General features: G+C 34.9%; 1 protein-coding gene across 1 annotated transcript; it reads right to left on the reverse strand.

The window, feature by feature from the left end:
* Positions 1-8959: 8959 nt before the first annotated feature.
* On the reverse strand, positions 8960-15810 carry LOC126885369 (uncharacterized). Its single transcript, XM_050651928.1, has 3 exons — positions 15741-15810; positions 9861-11533; positions 8960-9091 (listed from the first exon to the last, which is right to left on the reverse strand). The coding sequence occupies exons 1-3, from the start codon at positions 15808-15810 to the stop codon at positions 8960-8962; spliced, it is 1875 nt and encodes a 624-aa protein (XP_050507885.1).
* Positions 15811-21135: the final 5325 nt, after the last annotated feature.

The raw sequence follows: 21135 nt of genomic DNA on the forward strand, positions 1-21135 counted from the left end.
CCCTCGGCTATTATTACTATATCATTTGAATATCTGATGTTGTTAACTAAGACTCCATTTACTCTTATGCTGACTGTTTCATCTTCCAGAGTTTCTCGCATTACCTCTTCAGAATAAGCGTTAAATAATAGAGGTGATAGTATGCAACCTTGCGTGACTCCTCTCTTTATTTCCATTTCTTCAGATGATTCTTTTTCAATTCTTACTATTGCTCGCTGATTGTAATAGAGGTGTGTTATTTGTCTTAAATCTCTTTCATCTACATAGGTTTTTAGTTTTTAGAATTTCCATGAGTCCATCATGTTTTACTTTATCAAACGCTTTAGTGTAATGTATAAAACAGACGTAAAGAGGACGGTTAACATCCAGCATCTCTGTGTCAGCACGTTGAAGAAAATAATGCCTCTCTGATACCCATACCATTGCGGAACAGATATTGAGTGTCACTAATATCCAGCTCCAGTTTAGAGTGTATTCTGGCGTGGACAATTTTCAGCAGAATTTTCAAGGTATGTGACATTAAGCTTATGGTTCGGTAGATAGATAGATAGATAGATTTATTTAACTACTTTACAAAAAAAAATTGTTTGTAGCAAGTCAAAATTACAAAGTCAAAATAAGGAATATAAAAATTACAAGGTATATAAAATCACAAGGTATATAAAACAGAAATATAAAACACAACTTATAAATATGTATCACAAACAAGAATATAGATTAACAAAAAATATTTTGTGTCACGGTAAGCATTTCAGTAGATGTTCTGCAATGAGTCATATATTCTTCCGAGCAATAAAAGCAATGTTTCAACAGATACCTTTTTATTACTTTTTTGAAACTGTTACAGCTTAGCTGTTTAATATCTTTTGGTAAAATATTGTAGTAGTTATAATTAAGACAATTTTTATCTGAAAGACGCAATCTAGAGCGATTTGTTCGTAAATAGTGAGAGTATCGCGTATTGTGAACGTGAACATCAGACTGCTTTGTTAAATGGGACCTTTTTCTGTGAATTTCAGTCAGAACTTGATATATCAACAGATTGGGTAGCGGCATAATTTTTAATTTGATGAAGAGAGGTCGGCAATGTTCCAGATAACTAACCCCTGCTAAAATCCGGATAGCTTTCTTTTGCATCCTGAAAATTTGAAGAGCATTTGTTGAATTGCCCCATAAGATTAATCCATAGCTTAGGTGTGAGTGAAATAAAGAAAAATATGTCACCTTCAATGTCTCAAAGTTGACAACCCTTGCTAGTTGACGAATAAGAAACAATGAACTAGACAGCTTCGCCTTTACTTGTGAAATATGAGCCGACCAGTTCAATCGATTGTCTATGGTTATTCCTAATAGTTTAGCAGTGTCTTTGTCATCTGGATCGCCATGTAAACCACTTACAGATATAATCAAGTCCTGCGTTTTTTCAGTATTGAGTTTTAGTTTGTTCGCAGCAAACCATGTGCTAGATTTATCAGAGACTTCCTCGTAAGCCATTTTTAAATCCTCATTTTTATTACCTGATATTATGTATGTCGTATCATCCGCAAATTGTACTGATTTGTACGGAGATATGAAATGAGGCAAATCGTTGACATATATAATGAATAAAAGAGGTCCCAAGACCGAACCTTGTGGGACTCCATGTTTTACGGGTCGAAAATCGGAGAGATAACCTTTAGAGACTACAGCCTGGTGTCTACCACATAGGTACGAAGAGATAAGCTTAAGAGGGATACCTCTGACTCCATAATAGTTTAATTTGTGGAGCAAAATGTCATGTGAAACGCAGTCAAAAGCCTTCGACAAATCGCAGAGAGAAATTGCTATGCGATTGCCACGTTCAAGCCCCTCAATCACCTCGCTCACAATATTATATACCGCGTTTGTAGTAGAACGAGCACTTCTGAATCCATATTGCGAGTTGCTAAAATAACTTTTAGACTCAAAATAAGAATATAATTGTTGTTTGATCACCTTTTCAATCACTTTCCCGAATGTAGAAACAATGCTTATGGGTCTGTAATTGTCAGCTTTCGAGGAATCACCTTTTTTATAGATAGGTAGTACCTTTGAGTACTTTAGTGCTTCTGGAAATACTCCAGTTGATAAAATTAAGTTAATAAGATGAGTGAAAGGTGTTAAAACTATTTGGTGAGTTTCTTTTAAAATTTTGCTATTAATTTCGTGAACGTCCTTACAATTGGAATTATTAAGAGATTTAATTATTTGAGAGATCTCATCTTCCACAACGGGTCGGAAACAAAAGGACTTACTCGGGGAAGGATAGTTTCTGTAACTGAAGAGGATATCGTTATTAATAGTGGGAAGGGATGTAATTATATTCTCTGCGATTGTAATAAAAAATTGATTTATTTCGTCTGGAGATAGATCTGGTTGTACCGAACTGGATCTTGTATTGCCTCTTTCGAAGTTTAATATTTTCCAGCAGTCTCTAGGTTTATTATTGGAGTTAGTAATAAAACCAGAGTAAGCCGACTTTTTAGCATTTTGTAACTGCCGATTATATTCATATTTTTGTTGTTTATATAGTTTGAAAATATCGGGATCCTTAGTGACATCTGCCATGTGTTTAATGAGAGAAAGATTAGATCTGTAAGACCTTAATTCGTCATTAAACCATTGCACGGGTGTTATTTTAGCAGTTTGTCGTACTTTTTTTAATGGAAAAAAACTTTAATATTAAGTTATTATAAGTTTCAGTTAAAAAGAACATCAAGACATCGGGATCGTTATTGGTGTCATAGAAAAAGTCCATCTTTGTACTAGCTAGTGCATATTTAAGCTTCTGCAAACCAGAAGAAGTAATAGACCGTTGAAGTGATTGATTAGTGTCAACAACTTTAAGATCAGAATCAATAGATATAAATTGTGCTCGATGGTCAGAGAAACAAGGTTCAAATACGCCCACCCTGTAGATATTTTCAGAAAAGTTAGTCATAATGTTATCGATGCAACTACTGGATTGAGATGTGATTCTAGTATAATCGTTTATCGTTATTTCTAGACCAAAAGACATTAACAGATTTTGAATATCATAAGAAGAGTCAGATTTAATTTTAAAATTTATATTAAAATCCCCAAGTATAATCAGTTTGTCTGCTTTGTTAAGTAAGAATGCTATAACATTCTCAAAATTCACCAAGAACAAGTCACAGTCACCATTACCTGATCTGTATACAGTTAAAACATTGGTTCTCATTGAAGGTATATAAATTGCACAAAACTCTGAAGTTTGCTCTACGTTATATTCATTTAGATTAAGAGAAGAATACATAAGATTTTTTTTTACATAAATTGCAACGCCACCTTGCTTCTTTTCAACCCTACAGAAAAAGTTAGCTAGTGAAAAGCCGGAGATGTTAATTAATTTTAGATTTTCTTCAGTTTGCCAGTGCTCTGAAAAACATATGACGTCATAGAACTTTTTATCCGCAAGAAAAGCATTGATCATATCGACTTTATTTGATATACACTGTAAATTGACATGAAACATGCTTACCGTGCCTTGTTGAATTAGGTTATTTTGAAAATTTGATGGAGGGTTAACGGTCGTTTCTTCATCCTTCATTTTATTTGAGTATGTGTTGGACGCTTCATAAAAAACCTGCTTACATAAGAGCCTACGGGCCATAGTTTTGGGTCCATCGCTAAACCAAAATGTTGTTCAAAAATTGAGACTTTAAAGGATGAATATATGTTGGGATGCTTAGCCGCTAAGGACGTACATATCACTTCTGGAAAGTGTTTTTCTAACATCTTCTTAAGATTATCTGCCGTTGTATGCTGGTTTACCCTAGTAACATGAAGATGACTAAATTTTGGGACACCACTGATTTCAGAGTTTTCATTATTGCCAATAACAATAGGTCCATTCCTTCTTTTATACCTAACAGTTTTCCATTCTTGCCCATTATTATTTGGAACTGGAACCGAATTTTTACTCTCAGTATTTATCAAATTCTCATCGTTTGTTAAATTAATGATATCTGAACATTTTGCCTCCGTTTGTATTCTTAAAATATCAGCTGATAATTGTTTATTATTTTCGATTAAGGAAACAACTTGTTTATTTTTATTGGTACTATTTTTAAATAGAGTTTTTGTTGGGGAACTCCTTTCTTTATCAACAACTAGACTTTCATTTACAGCAGTCACTGCATTCATATTTACGGTAGTCACTGCATTCATTGGCATTCACTTTCTTTGGCAAACACACAAATGCCGATGTCAACATTTCTCTAGGGATGACTCACGTAGTATAGATAGCGTTAAACAATTCTACTATTATGTCCAGGTTTTTCTCGTTGACCAACTTTATCAGCTCGGTAGGTAATTCATCTGGACCAGCAGATTTATTGGTTTTCATAGAGTTTATTGCCTGACTAACCTCTGATTTGGTTATCTCTGGGCCTACATCTTCCGTTTGGCTATCTACGGATGTACTAGCTTCTCTCTGTTCATAAAATAGTTCCTCGATGTACTCTTTCGATCGTCGTAGTTTTCATTCTGTCTCCATTATAATATTTCCATTTTTGTCGAGCAATATATCTGAGGTTCTTCTATTTCCTATTCCGGCTAGTTCTTTGATTTTTTTTATGTAGGTTGAAGTTGTCATATCTGTTTTGCAGTTCTCCTATTTCTTTAGATTTTTCAGAGAAGTAGGTTTCTTTAGCCTTCCTAATTTTTCTTCTTATTTGGTTTTGAAGCTGTTCATAGCGGGTCTCATTAATGGTTTTGTTTTTTCTTCTTTCATTCATCAACTCTAGAATTTCCTCCGTCATCCATTTTTCTCTCTTACATTTGGTTGTTGTAAGTGTTTTCTTATTTGGCTCTAATATAGAGGTTTTGAAGAATTGCTACTGCTGTTCTACGTTGCAATTATTTCCTGGGTTTCTGCCTAGATTTGTGTTGATTTCGTATTTCAGGTTTACTTTTGTTTCTTCTGACTATAGTTTCTGTACGTTAAGTTTATTGTTATTGCGGCTTTTTTGCGTCTTTTTTGGTTGAAGGTGAAACCTAGCAATAAGAAGACTGTGATCAGAAGATACGTCCGCTCCTGGATATGCCTTTACTGCCTGAATTGAGTTTCGATATCTGTGCTTTATTAGGATGTAGTCAATTTGATTTCTGACGATTTTGTTGTCTTTGTCAGATGGCGATTTCCATGTATAAAGGTGTCGCTTAGATATCTAGCGTCGATATTTCATTATAATTTCTTAAAAATGTCTTAGAAATCAAGAGTGAATAGTTTGGAGGAAATAGTGCCTCCTTTTGACTCTTCGTTATACTTTTATGGGATTCGTTTTTTTGTTTTCGTCAGGTTTATTTACATGGTTGCATTTTCATATATATATTTTTAATTACATTAGTGTATCGGAAATCTATTGAATGTATTTTCGAGTGTAGGCCACGACAAGAAGCAATACGTAGGATAGGAGGGCCCGCCAACTAGATGGACCGACGATCTGAACCGTGTTATCAGTAACTGAATGCAAGCCACAAAAGACAGAGACAGATGGAAACTATGGAAAGAGCTAAGGAGACCTATGTCCAGCAGTGGACGCGTACAGGTTAATGATGATCAGTGGCGGATCTAGAAATTTGCCTTGGGGGGCACTTTCAATGAAACACCAACCAAAAGACATAACCAAACTACACAAAAGGCATAAATAATAACTTATATGCATTAAGTTGCCTTAATTTTCCTAACTGGCGTGCTTATTGGGTGAATTTATCTGTTTGTGGTGTAAGTTTCATGTCAGCTAATATATTTTTATGTTTTAACAATTTTTTTCTTTAAATCTGGACCTTGTTAGGGGGGAAATTTGATATGATGATCTTCATTAAAACATCCCATCATTTTCGCACACTTTCCCCGTAAAAGGTTATTGGGGACTGAGAGCTCTTTCTAATATTGCCTCTGACTTATTGCGTTAAATGTATCTACTAAGGAATTATATTGAAGTGATTTTCAGTCACCATTTTCGCAGCAGTGTTTAAATATCTTCGACATAACTAACTTATTCCATGACTTTCGCATACAACTGCTTTTGTCTTCTTTATTATAACTTGCATTGAAAACTAAGTGGAGAAAAGGCAGGCGGCTTGAGATTGAAGTGTTTAGTTCGTTCTTGAGAATCTTCAACCACCTTGTCTTCTCTGGGGTTATTGAATGGACTGTATTATTGGGAGTTTCTTTTAGTACGTAAAGATAAGAGTAACACAATACAAACTTTTATTTCTTTACGCGCTATGGGTAACAGGTACAGGTATTGGGACAATATAGAATATGTTGATACTAATTTTGAATTATTTTCGCAATCGCTGTGACCAATTCTGATTCTTCTAATAAATATTTGAGATTCATAGGGAGAGGAGATTTTTCAGTGACTTTTCTGATGACAGACTTTTTTCTTATATTTTTTTTTGTTAATAAATAAACTCATTAGCAACGCAGACTCGATCTGTGACGTTAATAAATTCACGTCACACAATAAAATATATAAAACGCGAAGAAAGTTTTTATTGGACGAACACTTTGAAATTTACAGGGTTGGAAACAAATCAGTTTTGAACCATACTGCCCCCGAGAGAAATGTCTAATATCTTGTAGTTTTAATTTTACTACAATGAGGAAGAAGGGTGAAGAACATGTGTTGTTGGCGGCGAAGTTTCACCTAGCGGTAAGAGAATAAGTTTCGTTATAGGGCGAATGAAGGTTCCACTTTTCGTGCGAACTTGGACTGCTCGGACGTTGTGGTCTTTTCCTTCATATACTTCGGTCACCCGAGCAAGTGGCCAGTGTAAAGGAGGAGAGTCAAGGTTTTTGACCAATACTAAATCGCCTACTTTAATATTAGGAGATGAAAGGATCCATTTGGGTCGGTTTTGGAGCCGATTTAGGTAGTCCGAGGTCCAGCGCTTCCAAAAGAGTTGCTGAACTCGAGTGCACTGCTGCCAGAGCTTTAGCCGATTATCCGGAGTGCAAGAAATATCGACTTCTGGATAAGATAACAAAGGGGCACCTATTAAGAAGTGTCCTGGAGTAAGAGGCTGTAGGTCTAATAAGTCAGTAGACAATGAGAATAGAGGGCGAGAGTTAAGAACGGCCTCCACTTGAGTAAGAATAGTGCAGAATTGTTCAAAAGTATATACCGAGTTGCCGGTGATTTTAATCAAAAGTGACTTAGCACTTTTAATTGAGGTTTCCCATAATCCACCCCAGTGTGGGGATCTGGGAGGAATAAATTTCCAAGTTATGTTTTGGGAAGAAAAGAACTCGTGAAACACATGATGCTGGGTTGAAAAATGCTTTCTAAGAAGAGTGAGATGATTATTAGCACCCACGTGCTATATGGGATACCACGTCTAGCTATAAATCTTTTAAGACAAGCCAGGAAAGCGTCTGTCGTGAGGTCAGACACTGTTTCTAAATGGACTGCTTTGGTAGCTAAGCATACAAACAGTGCTATGTAACCTTTGGATATAGGGGCTCTTTTCAATGAAGAGGACTTTACGCAAAAAGGACCTCCGAAATCTATTCCAGTATTTTCGAAAGGTCTTTTTGCTGTGACTCGTTCACGAGGGAGATCTGCCATGATTTGGTTTGAGGCGATGGCATTAAACCTAAAGCAAGTATTGCATGAATGTATTATGCGTTTTATACACCTAAGTCCGTCAAGAGGCCAATATCTTAAGCGGACATTATTCAAGGTGGTTTGAGATCCTGCATGTCCCAGACGCTGGTGCTCTGAGGTGAGCAACAGTCTGGTGAAGTGATTACGTGCAGGGAGCAATAAGGGGTGCCTTTGATCAAAGGGTACATCCAAATACTTGAGTCGACCACCTACTCTAAGTAATTTGGACCTGTCAATGAAGCGATTTAGTGAAGCAATTTGCTTGTTGAGTAACAATCGACCTTGCGTCAGAGATATTATTTCAGATTTAAAGAAAACGGCCTGAACTTGACCTATTAGGAATAGTCTGGAATCTTGCAATTCCTTAGGAGACAGATGACCAGACAAGCGGTCTTTATGTCGAGTATTGTACACAAATCGATGAATGTACGCCATGGATTTTATAAGTTTAGTGGATGATGAGAACCGATTTATAAATTCGATCCAACAATTTTTATGAGTTTTGGTACATACATAAACTATTTTCTTTTCTTCAGGCAAATTGACAATAGGCTCAAATGAGGTACGTTTAGACCAATCGCTGGATCGATCTAATAGAAATAACGGTCCAGATGCCCAGAAGGATCTGGCTTGATCTGAAAGCTTACCCCGAGATAAGAGGTCTGCAGGGTTAAGTTCAGACTTTATATACTTCCACTTTGGGCGAGGGCTAGCGTTTTGGATTATTTCCACCCTGTTTTCCACAAAGGTGGCCCATTTTTTGGGAGGTGAGTGGGCTCAAGAGAGAGCTACCATAGAATCTGACCACAAGATACTATGAGAAATGTTGAGAGAAAGCGATAGTATCGCATAGAGCCTTGTGTAGAGACTGGTTAAGAGAACCATTGCACATAATTCTAGTTTCGGTATAGTGAGAGGTTTTTTCGATGGAGCTACATGCGATTTGGCAGTAATAAGTGTAGATGACACCGATAAATCAGAGTATTCTGCCCTTAAATATATGCAACAGCCATATGCCTGAGTACTGGCATCACAAAACCCATGTAGTTCGACTTGAACTACATCTTTTCCGCCGATTATGCACCGAGGAACCGAAAAAGAGGTATTTAAAATTTTGAAACTGTAGGTTGGTTAAATTTGACAAGAACTTAAGCCAATTATCTAGGAGATTGGAATCGGTTATAGTATGGTCCCAAGAGAAATTTTTGGCACATATTTGTTGTATCAGAATTTTTCCGTGAACAATTACACGATTGACAAATCCTAGAGGATCATAGAACTGCGCTATGAGAGAGAGAATCTTACGTAGGTGAGCTAACAGTAAGTGATTCTGGAATGTCAACTTGGAATAAATCAGTTGTGGGATCCCACTTAATGCCTAGCACCTTAGATGGCCCTTCTGCAGGAAGAATTTTCTGAAGAGCTGCTAAACTCTGCAGAAGACGCAGTCAGAAAAGAATTGGATCTTATTTTGTGTATGCTGAAGCCAGCGGAAGAAAGAGTAGAGCTTAATAAACGATGCAGTGAAGTGATTTCTTCTTCAGTACTACAGGCTGATAAGATGTCGTCCACGTAAGTCTGATACAATAGAGTATATTGTACTGCCTTTGAACAAGAGGGATTTTGAGCAATGTCCTTTAGAACTCGACAGGCTAGATATGGAGCACTTTTTTGACCAAATGAAACTGTAGTTAGTTCGATGTAAGAAAATTGATCTTGGAGAGTTTCTCTCCACAGAATGTTCTGAAGAAAGTGAAAGGAAGGATTCATTTTCACCTGCCGGTACATTTTCGTTATGTCAGCAGTAAATGCAAATTTATGAGTGCGGAATCTGGTAAGAATTTCGAACAGTTCGGGCAGAACTTTGGGACCACGGAGAGTAATATCGTTTAGCGAGAGAGCTGAAGTGGTCTTAGCTAAAAAGTCAAACACGACTTTCATTTTGGTAGTAGAGCTTTGACCTCTTACAACTCCTAAATGTAGAACAAAATATTTATTTTCAAATTTTGAGTTACAAAGGGTCAGAGGGACTTCCGTTCCGTGTCCTAGCTCAATATACTTCATCAGAACCTTTCTATATTTATCTTTTAAGGAAGGATCTTTGACAAATTTCCACTCAAGGGAAAGGAATATATTTTTAGCACACATAAATGAATCGCCCAATTTTTTGTGAGCTAAAGGGTGAATGAGAGGGAGGTCGACCTGGTAGCGCCCGTCCTCCCGAATTTTAGTTGTTGAAATAAAGATTCGCTCGGCAAGATCGTCCTCTTCAGAACTTTTGGAAACATCAAGATCTTGTTCTTGTTGAAAGAAACGATCTAGTGCTTCATTAAGTGATTCATCGGTCTCTTGAAAACCGAGGGTCGAGTGAAATGTGTACGATTTTGGGTGAGGTTCAAAGTGAGGTTTAAGATAGCTGAGTGGTACAGACCCCGAGACAACCCATCCTAACTGTGTCTGTATAAGAGAGGGCAATCCTTTTCCCAACTTTTCAAGTCCTGATAGCAATAGCTCATAGTAGGCATCAGCTCCTATGAGCAAATCAATTGCAGCCGGTTGACCGAAATCTTCGTCGGCCAACTTATTTAATATATAAGAGGGAATTTTTAACTTTCTTATGTCAATGGCTATCTGAGGCAAGCAATTTGTAATAGAATGTACTACTGCACAAGAAAGAGTAAACTGCGTAGCAGAAGAATAATGCGGAAATATATCTATTTTAACTCTTTCCTTAATGACATTACTATCATTAAGGATTCCAGAGATATGCAGACTGGAAGGATACCGTTTGCATCCTATTGATGTAGCTAGTGACTCAGTGATAAATGAACTTTGACTTCCAGAATCCATAATGGCTCTGGCCAGAATAGGCCACCCATTTACTGGATAAATGCGAATTTTAGCTGTGGTCAACAAGACGTGAGTGTCATGTGGTGTGGTGGTCGATAGTACAGTTGAGCGTAAAGTAAGGTCATTTTGATGTACGACGCTGGGCTGGTCAATTTCTGGCTGAGTTGTCAGAAGAGTATGAGATGTAGGACGAGTGGAAGACTCTCCGTGCTTCAGTGAGTGATTAGAGGGCTCAATTACAGTATGAGTGTTAGCTGTCGAGTGGTGAGTGTTGTGTAAAAGAGAATGATGCTTAGAGTGGCATAGGGAACAGGTAGACTTTGACTCACAGTTTTGTAAAAAGTGCTTGCTACCTAAACAGTTAAAACAGAGCTTATTGGCTTTTGAATATTCAATTCTATCTGATACAGGTAATGAAAGAAACTTGGTGCATGAGTAGATGCGGTGATTTTGTTGAAAGCAGTAGCTACATACCTTTGGCTGTAAGGTATATAGCTTTGATTTTGAATCTCTTTGACTAGAGGGGTTTGATTGCGAGTGAAAAGCTACCTTGAAATTATTCGGGTGAGAATTGTCATTACTTTGGAATCTAGCTGCTTTAGACGTGGGTTTTTGATCCGCAATGAAATTCTCAAAGTTGACATTTTCCAGAACAACACATCGCTTACTCAAAATATCGAAAAACTCATCAATAGTTGGAAGTTGATTCACAGAAACTTGCTCTTCAAATGAGCGACGAGTGTTATAATCAAGTTTTTGTTCCAATAAATGAACAAGCAAGGATTCAAATAGTTCTGCTTTACTTAACTTTACCGTGTCTAAGGCTTCGAGAATTGCCTTAGAATTTGCAACGAATTGTCTCAGCGACTGCGAATTACATTTTTGCAATATAGGATTGGCTAGTAACTGCTGATATGAGCGGATTATCTGCCGTTGGTTACTATACCGGTTGTGTAATAAATCTAAAACTATGACAAAATTATCATCAGTTACTGGCAACTTATCAATTAGCTTTAACTCTTCTCCTTTGAGATATGATTTTAAATAAAAGAATTTCTCAGCATTTGATGATAATTGTGAGTTATTGACAATTAGGGCTCTAAATAAGTTTATAAATGAAGGGTGTTTAAGTGAATGTTTGGTAGCTTAATATTTACATGAGAGCGGCTATTATGAGATGAATGACCAGGATTTGGCAGGGAAGACACTTGATTTAAGGCTTTGACTCGAGCTTGTAGGGCGCATTTTAGGTCGACATTTATTTTCATATTCCTCTCTGTCCTCTGAGTCACTGGCTGAATCCAGTAACTCAGTTTCATTTTGAATAGAGTCGTAATTAACTAAGTTTTTCTTAAGAATGTCTATACGAGACATCAGCTGATGCTCATCATCACAAGAGATATTAGCGTTGTACCACTTTTCTATGCGGGTGAATTGAGCCTTAAGTGCTACGCTTTTTCTTGAGAGTGTCCATGTTTTTCTTACAATAACAAGTTGGCTGGGAGTTGAATAGAAACTACTTAACACTAAGAGCAAGCGAAGAACTATTTTCTACTGAAATATCCCTTCAAGTGCAGAGAGCTGTCCTTTTTTTATACAACACTTCGAGTGGAGAACAAATATGCCAAAATTGAACAAGAGAGAATGCAAGAGGTAACTAAATAGTTTTTGCTGAATAATACTTCGAGTGAAATACAAAAGTACAAAAAGTGAAAAAGAGAAAAAACGAGAAATAAAGAGAAGTTTTCTTGCTAAATCCAAAGGAACACAATGTACACAAATAAATTAAATTTTATTTAAAAAATAAATGTTACTTTGCAACAGTTACTTCGTAACTCGTTACTTCGTTAAGAGAGTCACCAAATGTTCTGAGAAGAGTGATAGCTTAATTCATAAACTATTTACCGTTTTATATTACTGTTAAATATACAATCAAATAATGCATAAGCCACTCTGGTTTACGATGAAATAAATAAAGACATGCAAAATAAAAAATGAATTTGTAGCTTTTATTATTCTCGGAGCATCACCTGAAACATACAAAAATACATATTCCAGACCGGCATAGCTTTCTCAATTTTCTACAATTTAAGTTATGTTATAAAAATTACTTAATTAGGAGATACAGTAGGAAAAATGAAAGAATACCCATGAACGAACATATAAAACACGCTGTATTTTCCTGTCACCGTGTCACACAAAAAATTGGCCAGCGCAAGTACATGTAATAATTATAGTTACATGTACTTGCATTGGAAAATTTTCTTTGTGACACGGTGACAGGAAAATACAGCGTGTTTTATATGTTCGTACATGCGCATTCTTTCATTTTTCCGACTGTATTAGTTCTGAGGAAACAATCTATGAGGAAAAAAGCTAATATTTGTTTAATGCTATCACTGCACTTTGTTGTTTTTTTAAGAAAGAGTTTACCTCGATACACTAGGCTTTAGGGGAGGCCTATGTCTACCTGCGTCTGCTATGCACCTTCCAAGTCGATTGGGCTGGAATTGTAGACAACTAATCGTGGAGAATCATTTATCCGGCTCGAAGATAGACCATGGAGAAAAGGCAGGCGGCTTGAGATTGAATTGTTTAGTTCGTTCTTGAGAATCTTCAACCACCTTGTCTTCTCTGGGGTTATTGAATGGACTGTATTATTGGGAGTTTCTTTTAGTACGTAAAGATAAGAGGAACACAATACAAACTTTTATTTCTTTACGCTCTATGGGTAACAGGAACAGGTATGGGTGACAATATAGAACATGTTGATACTAATTTTGATTAGCAACGCAGAACTCGATGTGTGACGTTAATAAATTGACGTCACACAATAAAATATATAAAACGCGAATAAAGTTTTTATTCGACGAACACTTTGAAATTTACAGGGTTGGAAACAAATCAGTTTTCAACCACTAAGACTACTGCTGCTTAGTGATATTCCTGTTGGTCTGCTATTTAATTTCCCCCGTTCCACCTATACCTGGAAAGATTTCCCTGATCCGCTACTTGGAGACGTGTTCTCCCCCTTCTTCTTCTAAAGGTGCCTACTTTCTAGAGATGTTGGCGATCATCCCATCTTATTCTATTTACAGCCAGTTAGTCGAACTGATCAGTTGACGTTAGACCAGTCTCTTTCCTAAGATTGTCCAGCCAGGGCTCTACGTCCAGGCCTGTCTTTCCCTTAATCTTGTCTTGTAGAATTAACTGTAGAAGTCGGTATTTACTATTACGCATAATGTAGCCAATTTTCTGTTCTTTACGGTATTCATAATTTCTTTGTCTTTACTTAGCCTCTGGAGAATAGTTATGTTAGTTGTGTGTTATACAGTTGAGTCTCAGAATCTTTACCCATGCGTCATCATTTAAAGCATACGAAATAAGTCGATGATAAGTCGGAAATTGAAATTTACTAAACGCAACAGCAAGTCACTTACTAGACAAGGTGAAACCGGCGGGTTCGTTGGAGAAAATATTCCCATGAGATTTTTTTGCATAATCATATTCGTGAGACATCCCAGAATAAGGTTCAAGAAGTCGCCCACGTGAAAAGTGATCCAAATTTTTTTTTCAATTTTTTTTAATCAAATTGCAAAAATTAGTATTTTCGGCACGGACACATTTTTTAGGTTTTTTGGACCATTCTGGACAAAAAGGGTCTCTCATAATTTTCTCTAAAATGGCTGGTTTTCGAGTTATAAGCAATTTAAAATTGAAAAAAAAACGAAAAATTGCTATTTTTAAGGCTTAATAACTTGGTTAAAAGCTATTATTATGAAAGTCAGAAAGTGATCAAATAAAAGTTTAAAGCCCGCCCTACAAGATCCTGAAGAAATTTGTCATTATTTTATCACTAAGCTGTTATTTTTAAGTAAAAATAATAAGCGCCATGCACGTATTAGGCGGCCGGCAATGATGAGTGCGAGAGAGGTGCCATTCCGGCAGTCAATGGTGCATCTTACTCGCACTCACATTTACAGACGCGTCAATACGATCTTACGGCTCATTATTAATAATTAAAAATAACAGCTTAGTGATAAATTAATGGCACAAATTTCTTCAGGATCATGTAGTGGAGGCTTTTATATTTGATTTGGTTACTTTCTGAATTTCATAATAATCAATTTTAACCGAGTTATAAGCCTTAAAAATCGCCATTTTTCGTTTTTTTTCAATTTTAAATTGCTTATAACTCGAAAACTAGCAACTTTAGAGAAAAATTATAAGAGACCTTTTTTGTCCAGAATGGTCCAAAAAACCTAAAAATATGTATCCAGGACAAAAATATTGATTTTGGCAATTTGATTAAAAAAAATTTAATAAAATTTGGACCACTTTTTACGTGGGCGACTTCTTGAACCTTATTCTGGGATGTCTCACGAATATGATTATGCAAAAAAATCTCATGGGAATATTTTTTAACGAACCCGCCATTTTCGCCGTGTCTATACTGTCACTTGCTGTTGCGTTTAGTAAATTTCAATTTCCGACTTATCATCGACTTATTTCGTATGCTTTAAATGATGACGCACGGGTAAAGATTCAGGGACTCAACTGTATACAGTAATGAGTGCGCAAATAACCGGCAAAATAACGTAAAAGACGGAAAGCATAATATGTTGAGAAATAAAAAGTGATGAAACTAGTAGAGGTGGGAAATTAGCAACCTTAAAAATTACATTATATTGCTAGTTTCCCCACCTCTAGACGTATTGGAGTCAAACTGTCACATTAGAATATTTTTTTTTTATTTTATTCTGGCCTTGGTTTAGAACCTTTAGCCACGTAACTACATATGCAATTATTATTTGTTCATAACTATAAAATTGTCCAGTATACACTTAAAAATAAAAAATAAAAAAAAATAAAGCTTACAAATAACAATGCCTACGTACTATGTTAATAAATACAATTATATTAATTTTTTTTTATAAAATTTTTATAAAAGAATAAAATTCAACTGTCACAGTGGCAGTTGCCAAACGTAACAGTGGCGTAACTAGAATAGCGCGATTTAAATTAAAAAATTTAAAGAAAAGGTACATAAATAAATAAAAAAAAATCAAAATAAATGTAAAAAGGAAGGTGTAAACTATTAAGTGACCTCAGCTGTAGATAGCTTATCGTTCTTCACATTTTCTAGCGTTGGCTTGTTTGGGAAGTGGAATGAATATTGATAGTAGGATTAGTAGACAGTCTTTTGGTAAGTAGCCAGTATAATATACTTACGTTGTTGAATAGCTTCGTAAGACCTGTGATGTGGCGTGCCTCTAATAACTTTAATCCGCTTAGTGGCCATAGTTGCTTCTTCGTTTGTTATTTCTGGGCCATAGTGATTGTCTTTTTCAGTCGGACTTCGTGCTGCATCTTCGAATCATTCTTCATATATTCTTTCCACTCTCTTAAATTATCTTCAGTATGATTCTGACTTTGAGTAATATGGTCTTATAATTTAAAATAGTGTAGTTTAATATGGACTTTATTTTCTATTATTAGAACATAATTAATATCTTCTAATTAATTTAGATAATCATCATCATAAGGGCTTTTATTTCCGGATGGAATGTTTGCCGCTCTTACTTAGAGCTCTCTGATTTGCTTATTGCGGTGAATCACTCCGAATTCCACTTGTGTGTTGTCAAAGTTTGTTTTATGACTTAGCTTTCGTTACAGTTTCCTCCCACTCATTTCGATATGTGCATAGTTCCCTCCAGTTTCTCACTTCCAGAATTTTGATATCTCTTATGACCTGGTCCTCCCATCTATCTCTGGGTCTTCCCCTTGGTCTTTTAGTTTCAGCTTTACATCTGGTGATCTCTTAATCAGTAGGTCGTTTTTCCTTCTCTCTATATGTGTCCCAGCCATCTCAGTCTCCGCGCTTGAATAAATCTAACTATCAAAAGTCTAATAAGTCAGGAAATAAAATTTGAAATTATTTATCCTATGAGCTTTTTAAGTTGGAAAAATAATGCATAATAGAGTGGCGAAATACTCGACAAGGGAAATCTAAATTAAATTTCACGTCTTGTCATTCACCGCGATAATAATTTTAGCGAACTATTTCCTTTAATATCCACCAAAGGTGAATAAAGTATAAACTAAAAGAAAAGAAAAGATGGTTAAGATTTGATTACAGTACAAAGCCTCTACTATGTGCTTATACGTATTTCTGAATAGCCGTTTTCTCATCGGAGCACCTGGGTAGAGGCACTGAACTGAAATCAAATACTTTCATCCTTTCCTGGTAATTATCAAAATAATTTATTCACCTTTGGTGGATATTAAAGAAAATAGTTCGCTAAAATTATTATCGCGGTGAATGACTGGACGTGAAATGCAATTTAGATTTTCCTTGTCGAGTATTTCGCCACTCTGTTATGCTTTATTTTTCCAACTTAAAAATCTTAAAGGATAAAAAATTTGGAATTTTATTTCCTGACTTATTAGACTTTTGATTAATAGATGGTGCTAGTAGCATCTTTGGTAATTATTTTGATAATTACCCGGAAAGGATGAAAGGATTTGATTTCAGTTCAGAGCCTCTACCTAGGTGCTCCGATGAGGAAAGGGCTATTCCGAAATACGTATAAGCACATGGTAGAGGCTCTGTACTGTAATCAAATCTGAACCATCTTTTCTTTTCTTTTAATTTTTTAAATCTAACTATATCATCTTCTCCCTTCATTATGTCTCTTAGTTCATGGTTCATTCTTCTTCTCATTTCTCCGTTGTCATTTCTTGTCGGGCCCATAATCCGTCTGAGGATTTTTCTTTCGAATATTCTCAATTTTTCTTCATTTTTTTTTCGTGAGGCACATTGTCTCAGCTGCGTACGTAACTACTGGTCTGATTGAAACTGGTGATATCTTGATCGGTCGATGGCAATTATTGACCTTTTAAGATATGAGGTAGCTAAACCTCTCTGAACGTGTCCAACTCAAGTGAGGGTCAAATGGTGCCCGGGGCCTAATCATGCAATATTTACAACATCCATGCTACTTATAACAATTCTAGTCAATATTTCCATGACTGTATAATTTTAAAGGGTTTTTACCTAAATATTTTCAATTTTGGTGGATTAGCATGTGAGCATTCTGTTCAGCACTGATGATGATCTGTAATCAGATCTAAAACGTTATGCATATGTAATTTACCTAGCCTTTTTGAGGGAATTATAATAAATTATATACCTTTATAAAGGATTTTACTTAAAACATTTTTATCTCAATAAATAATTTATTTCGTCCAATACAGTCAAAGACATGTCTGAAGTCTACGAAGAGAATGTGGAGTTCTATGTTGTGTTCGTGGCATTTTTCGATTGTTTATGTAATTAGATAATTTAGATTATAAATAATTACGTATATTGCAAAATAAGTTCGTATATTGCAAAAATTAGTAACAGAAAAAATTACCTAATTAAAAATAATGAGCTTATTTGTCCTCATCTATAATTATACCTTTTCTAGTTGATTGTATCGGAAACTCTTGATCTTTATCTATCGGTCAGTAACAAAAATAAATAAGATTTTTTTAAAAATTACGCACGCTAATTAATAGTCATTAACCCATTTAGCGCCATATTGTAAGATATTAAAAATAGGAAAACGAAAAGTCCGAGATACATAGTTTACTACAATTAAACAATAAAAATAATAAACAATATGTTAAATATAAGACTTTTCGTTAAGAAACTGCTTTCTGGTTGCATCCCGTATCTCCGGCTTTGGGAGCGCTCAAGTATTACGTAACGCGATTTTTGAAGATTTTTGACCCCCCTCCCCTCCTACGTAACGCACTGTAATGGGCGTTTAACTATTACGTAACGCAATTTTTAAAGATTTTTGACCCCCCCCCCCCTTCCCAACCTGCGTTACGTAATATGTACTTGAAGCACGGAGACGACGAATATAATAAGAAAGTAGAATGGACACGGTCACGTATCCAGTTTCTTTTCGTTTAGGAAAAGGACCGAAAGACAATTTCAAGTATTCAAAAATCTGAGTAAAGATGAAAAGAGAAAAGGTAGTTTTTGCTTCTATTTGATTCAGAGTTGGACCACCATCTCCAGATAGCTGTGTCTTCCTCTCAGGCGTTATCAATGGAGCTATGCAGTCACAACTCTGAACCAAACACTAGCAGGCTGCATTATTTAAGGCTGATTCTCACTATCATGCAAGGCAAGTGCTCGGCATGAGCAAGGCATCGGCTCGGCAAGATATATTTTACATAAAATCTTATTAGACCAGGGCGCATCTGTACAAATATTAGTACATTTGGACATTGAGAGGTGACTCATATTTTTTTGCAGAAATTGCTTGAAAATAACTCATATAATAATATTTGAGTTATCCTCCCACTCAAAAAGTTCCGGAACATTGTTTAAATAATCAAAATGTCAAAAAATGAAGGAAAAATTCGATTTTTTTCTTCGTTTTTTGATTAAAACTTTAAAAGTATTCATTTTCGAGAAAAGTTGTACTAACAAAAAAGTTGCATAATTAAATTTTCTACAATATAGGATTCGTCAAAAATTTTTTAAATTGTCACCCGTGTTGCAAAATAGCAATAATTGCGAAAAAACGATATAAAAACAACTATTGGCATTTTACGTTTTTCAACCATATATTCTACACTTAGGCCCTTCATATTTTAACAAGAAAAAATTTATAATATAAGAAAACAATACTGTAAATTTAATTAAGATCGGTTTAATAGATTTTGCAAAATAAATTTTGCAATCCAGCATTCGCAAAAAAATTCATTTTTTCAAAATGTTGCAGGACTGAAAATAAATCAGACAGTAAGTTATTTTTTTTTACATATAGAAGAATACCGTATCTTTCATTAACAATTTGCAAAATTAAAATCGGTTAACCACTACGGCGTCAGGAATTTTTTTAAATAAACATTATTTTTTCGTGTTACGCGCAGGACAGCGGATAGTTTGCTCTAATAGGGCATTCCAATGACCTTTGATAATAATTGATAAATTTTAATTTTTAGTACATTAGTACATTTCGATATAAATATATAAATTTGTTTATTGCAAAATAAAAACACATACTCTGTCCTTTGAAATAACACTTTTTTGACAAAAACTTTCTTTGTTCATATATTTTAAGCTAGAGAATATAAGTTTATTATTTTTAAACATATGCAATTGTTTAACCAATATTTCACATACAATATTCAAATAAGTTTGATTTTTGTAGAATTAAAATATTCAAATACAACAAACTATAGGGTAAGAAAATAATATATTAGATAAAGATTGGAAAAAATTTTGGCGGAAATCAACTTGTGTGAAACGAACACCGCTGTCCTGCGCGTAGCACCAAAAATTAATGTTTCTTTAAAAAAATTCCTGACGCGGTGGTAGTTAATGGATTTTTAATTTTAAAAATTGCGAATGAAAGGTACAGTATTCTTCTATACATGAAAAAAAATTTAAGTTGCTATCTGCTTTATTTTATGACCTGCAACATTTTGAAAAAATGAATTTTTTTTGCGAAAGCTGAATTGCAAAATTTATTTTGCAAAATCTATTGAACCTATCTTAATGAAATTTACAATATTGTTTTATCATGTCATATAGTTTTTCTGGGTAAAATACGAAGATCCTAAGTGTAGCATAAATGGTTGAAAAACGTAAAATGCAAATACTTGTTTTTTTATGGTTTTTTCTCAATTATGGCTATTTTGCAACAAGGGTGACAATTTTTAAAATATCTAACCAATCCTATATTATAGGAAATTTAATTACGCAACTTTTATATTAGTACAACTTTTCTCGGAAGTAAATACTTTGAAAATTATATTTAAAAAACGAAAAAAATAACCGAATTTTTCCTTCATTTTTTGAGATTTTGGTTATTTAAACAATGTTCCGGACATTTTTGAGTGGGACGATAACTCAATTATTATTATAGGAGTTAATTCCAAGAAATTTCTGCAAAAAAATATGAGTCACCTCTCAAGTCCATCTCAAAACAGATGCGCCCTGGACTATATGAACTTCACGGGATTAAATTCACACTAGTGAATAGGGAACTTGCATAAATTTTTAAATTCGAAAAATTGTTATAAATCACAACAGAACATAATTTAAAACATGCATCAAAGATAAAAAAGTTTTGTTTGTCTTTCGTTTGGCCCCTAAAGACGATTAAAAATTCAAATTAAAACAGGTGGCCCTAAACGCGTCGTGACGTCACTGGGTTGTACGTTTACATTTTTCCAATAAAGTAAACAGAATTTTAAATTAGACGTTATAAACGTCAGTAGAAAATACATTTATGTGAAGTTACAAGTGTTTTTGATCGTTTGAACTATTCATAGAAATTTGTACTTTTACAAAATGGTTTTATTTTCAATAGTAAACCTTCGTTCCTTTCCTTCAAAAACAGTATAAAACTCCAATTTTAACAAACTGGTATATATTATTACAATGACATACGATAAATGTCATTAGAATATAAACATTTTTGACTTATTCCACGACGATGAGCTGGCCAAATACCCAAGTAGGTGGAGGCCAATAAACTGAAGAAGGAGAAGAAGAATATACCTAAATATAAGGTTGTGTCTAGATATACGCTAACGTGTACGCAAATAAAAGGTT

The sequence above is a fragment of the Diabrotica virgifera genome, chromosome 5 (genome assembly GCF_917563875.1).
Source record: "Diabrotica virgifera virgifera chromosome 5, PGI_DIABVI_V3a".
Taxonomy (NCBI): Eukaryota; Metazoa; Arthropoda; class Insecta; order Coleoptera; family Chrysomelidae; genus Diabrotica; species Diabrotica virgifera.

Bases quoted from the DNA above. Each gene is read 5' to 3' on its own strand.
- LOC126885369 (XM_050651928.1), bottom strand. From the start codon at position 15,810: ATGGCCACTAAGCGGATTAAAGTTATTAGAGGCACGCCACATCACAGG. The intron at 11,534-15,740 runs GTAAGTATATTA...CATATCTCAAAG, and splicing joins TTACGAAGCTATTCAACAAC to GAGAAGAGTTAAAGCTAATT. The intron at 9,092-9,860 runs GTCGACCTCCCT...CGTCTTCTGCAG, and splicing joins GGGAGGACGGGCGCTACCAG to AGTTTAGCAGCTCTTCAGAA.